At 39.8% G+C, this 5,982-nt stretch overlaps 1 protein-coding gene across 2 annotated transcripts in view; it reads left to right on the top strand.

Annotated features, from left to right (window-relative positions):
• RASA2 (RAS p21 protein activator 2) overlaps window positions 1–5,982 on the top strand; it is a 138,035-nt gene that overhangs the window by 120,702 nt on the left and 11,351 nt on the right. For both annotated transcript variants that reach the window (XM_004712077.2, XM_013007105.2), the window contains exon 19: window positions 5,232–5,314. In XM_004712077.2, the coding sequence (XP_004712134.1) occupies window positions 5,232–5,314 (83 nt within the window). The remainder of the gene's footprint in view (window positions 1–5,231; window positions 5,315–5,982) is intronic.

Raw genomic sequence — 5,982 nt, 5'->3', positions numbered from 1 at the left:
GTACAGTCTGTTGCGCTTGTCAGCACAGCCTGCCTCCCTAATATCATCTAGTTCATTTATAGTTCATGATGGCTCTGTCAGCTCAAAATGGCTTCACTCTTGTCAAGGCTGTTTAAGCTTTTCCTAGAGCTACTACACTTTTATGATTTTCCAACTCAGCCTATCGATTTTTCTGGCTTCTTGCCCAGCATTATCTGTGCTTTCCCTGGAATTCATAACTGACTTACCAAGAGTACTTCAAAGAATTCATTCAGATAAGCTTGGTGTGACCAACAAATCTTCTGAGTCACTGTGGTGCGATCACTTAACCACAAAGCTAGCAGTTCAAATCCACCAACTGCTCCACAGGAGAAAGATGAGGCTATCTGCTCTTGTTAGGATTTACAACCTCAGAAACCCTACATGAGGTCACTATGAGTTGAAATCCATTGGTGCATATAAACAAAATGTTGTCTGTATCTTAACTCCCTTTAAAAATTTTGTGGTAAATATCCAGTGAGGATTCAAAAAGTTTGTGCAAAGTTTTCATTATCTTTTGATTCCATTTTGCACAAACTCTGAAGCCCTATTGTGTGTACCAAACCATTGGCCGTTTGACTCTTTTGCACATAAACAGTTTAAATTGCTTTATTCTTGTTGTCGAATCATAGACTGTGTATGAAACTGAAAGTTTAAATAATTTTACCTCTGAATTTTGAGAATATTCTACTTTTTTCTCACTTCCACTTGTTATTGGGGAGAATTTTTAGGTCAATTTTTTATTGTTTTTATTATTACTGATTTTCTGTAGAAACTTTAAAAAATTGTTTCTTTAGGCTTCAGCTTCAGGTGTATTAATACCCAATGTCTAGATATTTGCCTATTTCGCCCTTTATCGCACTCAACACTTGGTAGATTCTTTCGATGTGAATATTTCTTTTTTTTCTTTTTTAATCATTTTACTGGGGGCTCGCACAATTCTTATCACAATGTATACATACAGCTATTGTGTCAAGCACATTTGTACATTTGTTGCCATCATTCTGCAAACATTTTCTTTCCACTTGAGCCCTTGATATCAGCTCATTCCCCCCCTCCAACCCCCACTCCCGTCCTCCCCCACCTCCCTCACAAGCCCTTGATCGTTTATAAATTATTATTGTTTTGTCATATCTTACACTAATGTCTCCCTTCACCCACTTTTCTGTTGGCTATGCCCTAGGGAGGAGGTTATATATAGATGCTTGTAATCGGTTCCCCCTTTCTACCCCACTCACCCTTCACCATCCCGGTATCGCCACTCTCACCACTGGTCTTGAAGGGATCATCTGTCCTGGATTCCCTGTGTTTCCAGTTCCTATCTGTACCAGTGTACATCCTCTGGTCTAGCTGGATTTGTAAGGTAGAATTGGGATCATGAGAGTAGGTAGAGGGTGGGGGGGAGGAAGCATTTAAGAACTAGAGGAAAGTTGTATGTTTCATCTTTGCAACACTGCATCCTGACTGTCTCATCTCCTCCCTGAGGCCCTTCTGTTAGGGGATGTCCAGTTACCTACAGATGGGCTCTGGGTCCCCACTTCCCACTCCCCCTCATTCACAATGCTATGATCTTTTCATTCTTTGATGCCTGATACCTGATCCCATCAATACTGCGTGATCACACAGGCTGGTGTGCTTCTTCCATGTGGACTTTGTTGTTTCTGAGCTAGATGGCCACTTGTTTATCTTTAAGACCCCAGATGCTACATCTTTTGATTGCCAGGCACCCTTAGCTTTCTTTACCACATTTGCTTATGCACCCATTTGTCTTTAGCAATCATGTCAAGAAGGTGAGCATCATGGAATGCCAGTTTAATGGAACAAAGTGTTCTTGCATTGAGAGAGTATCTGAGTGGAGGCCCAATGTCCATCTGCTACCTTAATACTAAACCTATAAATATATGCAAGTAGATCTATTTCCCAATCATCATATGTAAATATATTTATCTATGTACATGCCTGCATTTAGACTTCTGTAAATGCCCTTTGCCTCCTAGTTCTTTCCTCTATTTCCGTTTACTTTCCTCTTGTCTCACTATCATACTCAGCCTTCATTTGGGTTTCAGTAATTCCTCTGGTTACATTGCCCTTGATTAAACTCTACCAGGCCTCTTACACCCTCCTCGCCACTGATTTTGGATCATTTGTTGTTCCCTTCTCCCTGGGTTTGCCAGCACAACTTCCTTTCCTCCACTTCCCCCTCTGCCATGTCCCCCTGGAACCATGGTCCCATTGTTTTCTCCTTCAGATTGTTTATCCAACCTATCTTATCTAGATAGACCCGCAGAGATAATAATATGCAGAAAAACAAGACAGAGCAAAACAAAGCAACAAAAGAAAACAAAACTGACAACAACAAAAAACCAATGACCAAAAAAAAGGAAAGCCTGTAAATAATTTAAAGTCTGTTTGTTGACCTTTAGGAGTGTTTTCCAGTTGAGTCTGATGGGGTGTCACGCCCTGGCCCCAGTCTATTTTTGGTACCCCCTTGCCCTTGGGACTTCCTTGCTATGCACGCCCTTAGTGTTTTGTCTCAGTGTGGTGGGGCCAGATCAGGCGTAATTCCCAACACTGTGTCTCCAGTAGGGGTTATGGGTCAGTAAAGGATGTGTCTCATAGTGGGTCCAGCCATATGGTCCACTCTGTGCATTGGCTGCTCTGAGCGGGGATATCATCCTCAAGGCTTGGTGGGTCAGGATGTGCTCCACTCTCTTCCTCCCTTTTCATTTGCTCCCGTGTGCTCTGATCAGACATGTCCCTCTCCCTAAGCTGTAGCTTCAGTGCTGTCCTCTGAAGTGAATTCTTCTGAGGTGGGATCAATGTGAATATTTCTATCTAGGTCTCTGGCAGATTTGCATCTGGTTTTCCTCTTGAATGATCTTTCTGTTCTGTTTCTGGGATACTTATTAGACAGATATTGGTACATCCAGATCTGCCCTCCACAGTCCTTAACTTTGTAATCTTCTGTTTCTTGGTTCTTTTGCACTGTTTTTGAAGACTCTTTGGGTGAAATTTTTATTTTACTAACTTACTGAGTTGTTTTACTAAAATTTATTAACTCTGTGAAATTAACTCCAATGACATCACGAAGATCTATGGACTGTAATGTCTTTGTATGCTCTCTGCCTTTGCCATGTCCAGAAGCCAATAACTATACAATTTGAGTGGTATGTGCATGCTTTGTGCATTCAGCCTTCTAAATGTTGAAACTAAGTATAAAATTTAAAAACTCAAGACAGAGCTCTTTGTAGTGTATCTTCCACTTCCCCCAGTTGCCCCTGATCTTGTCAGATGTTAAACTCTTTGGAGCTTGCCCTCTTTTATCAGAGGACAGATTTTGTTCATTGTTGGATGATTGATTGATTGGTAATTTCCTCAGTAGTAGGTTTCATGTTGGGCTGCTGAACACTGGACCAACATTCTGAGCCCACCAGCCATTCTCTGGAAGAAAATGAAGCCGTCTACTCCCACACTTAAGCATTTCAGAAACCCAGAGGGGCAGTTCTACTCTGTCCTGTAGAGTCACGATGAGTGGGATTGCTTCGATAGCATTGACTTGTGGTTTGGTTTGAGTTTTTTCTTATCCCTTCCTAGTCACTCTTTTGTTTACAAGCTTAGCACTTGTGCCTGTGAAGAAAGGGCAGGACAAGCCAGTGGAACAGCGTACTGGCACTTGTCTTCTGGGTGTGGGTGCTTTCCTACCCAGCTGGGGCAAGCAGCTCCTCCTGACATGTACTGCTGTGCAGCCCAGTGCACCCGGACTGGTGCTGTTGCCAGCTGCTTAGCACAAGCCAAGGAAGGGGAGGGGATGGCTGGCTGGCTCAGCTGTGCATGTCCACACACTGAGTATAAGCTCTCTTCTAAACCATTCTTACTTTTGACAAGTCATCTCCTACATGTGGCTCAGCCTTTGGCTTCTTTCTGGTCACCCCCTATACCCAGTAATTTGATCTTATCGGCTTCTAGTAATTGCTTAATTGTCTAGACTTCTGATAGTCTTCTCTAGTTTGCCCATGAATTTATAATTTATATTTGTTGAATTTAAACATTATTTTTACAGTTTCCCTAACCACTCCCTTTCCCATTACTTTCTATCTCATCTCATATGTTTATTTTCATTCTTTAGCATTTATATCTATGTTTATCTAACATTTGTTGGAATTTCCAGACCTTAATTAGGGTTTTACATGTTCCATTGCCTCCCAAGTGATTGGAAAACTGCCTGGCAGATAGTAGACATTCGATGTATAATGGTAAAATTAAGTGACTTACTCTAAATAGATATTTATAAGTTCTAAAATTTCATGAATTTTAGATTTTGCACTTGGAATCAGGCCTAGCAAATAGTCTGTTAATCTCTCTTCACGACACATTTTTATTAACCAAATAGTTGTCTTTGCCCCTCCACCAAAAGCTGTGGACTAACACAAATATCTTAACCTCCAGTATGTCGATCGACACAGCCTCGGGGATGAGCTTTTTTTTTGTTCTTTTTTTTTTAAAGAATATTATTGCAAAATGTCCAGAAGAGACCAGAATTATCTTCTCTTATACTTTCTTTTACTTTATGGGATATAGGCTATGCTCAAGTAAATCTTTAGTTTAAATGAATTCCTATGCCATAGTATTAATGGAACTGTATTAGAACAAATTCAAATTTTTTTACACAGATCCTAAGTTCTTAAAGTAGGCCAAGGATTTCCTCCAGAGAATAAAATTTTCACTTTTGCTCCCTCTATCTCAGATTAAATTTTACAACTCCAGTCAATTGACTAACAAATATGTGAGAATGACGAGCAGTTTTTCAGTTTAAAATAGTTTTGAGAACTAATCCCATAACTAAGCATTAATTTAGAAAAACAAAAGAATATACTTATGTAGGTGGATTGAGTGGTCCTCTGATGTTGTTTGTCGTTGATTTTCAGTCCCTGTATGTTACACAGTTTCCTACAGAAAGATCATGCTCTCCCCCATGCTTTTGCTTAAAAGTATTTGATATTGAAAGTAAGGAGAAAGTCACTTTAAAGAAAGCAATCAAAATTTATTTCTTTTCTGAAAGAATATTTGTGTACTTGTCATTTGGGACTCTACTGTAGGTTATTTAAATTCCTACTATCAAGACGGTGAGCTTAAACTCTTACAGAATTAATCTGTCACTTTTACAGTTCTGATGGAAATTGTTTTAAGTGTGTCCTACTTCTTTATTTATTTAGGCAAAGATGCAATTTACACAATTCCCGTGAAAAACATCCTAGCTGTGGAGAAACTGGAAGAGAGCTCTTTCAACAAGAAAAATGTAAGTTACATGAATTAATTTTTAAAGTTTGTTTCTTGTTTAAACTGAATATATGTAGCAGTTTACAATGTTCAAGAGGAGGTTTATTGAGTATTTACTGGTAACTATTAATAGTTTATAAGCTTCCAGTTAAAGCTTTGTTGGTGCCTTGTACAGTCTACCTTACTAGTTAAAAGTACTTTTCTTAGTAACTGCTTATTCCCCAGCCTCCCTGTCTGACGTTTGAGTCTCGAATGAATAGATCCTTAAACTGTCTGCTACTCAGCTCCTGCCACCATTGCATATGTGCGGGGCTTCAACACACTCACCGGAAAAGTAACTAGATTTTAATTTCCCTCTTGCCACAAACTTTGACGTTCCTTTGTACATTCAACCCAGCCAAGACGACTTCTTGTTCCTTAATATTTTTCCACGGCTTACCATTTATTTTTCCATTGCTCATCCTTTTACTTCCACTCAAAATCCCCTCTCTACTCCTCTTAATATGATAGTTCATTCCTTTGGACAAGCCTCATTTGTAAGATGAGGCTCTCCTTTACCACTTAGTACAGTATGGCTGTATGGACCTCAGATCTAACTTGCTAGAAAAATAGTTGCTTAAAAGATACCTTAGCAGCGAAGGTAAACAAGCGGCCATCTAGCTCAGAAGCAACAAAGCCCACATGGAA

Source organism: Echinops telfairi, unplaced genomic scaffold (genome assembly GCF_000313985.2).
Source record: "Echinops telfairi isolate 266 unplaced genomic scaffold, ASM31398v2 ScPeMD7_16;HRSCAF=60, whole genome shotgun sequence".
Lineage (NCBI taxonomy): Eukaryota > Metazoa > Chordata > Mammalia > Afrosoricida > Tenrecidae > Echinops > Echinops telfairi.
This window is presented reverse-complemented; position numbering and strand designations above follow the sequence as displayed.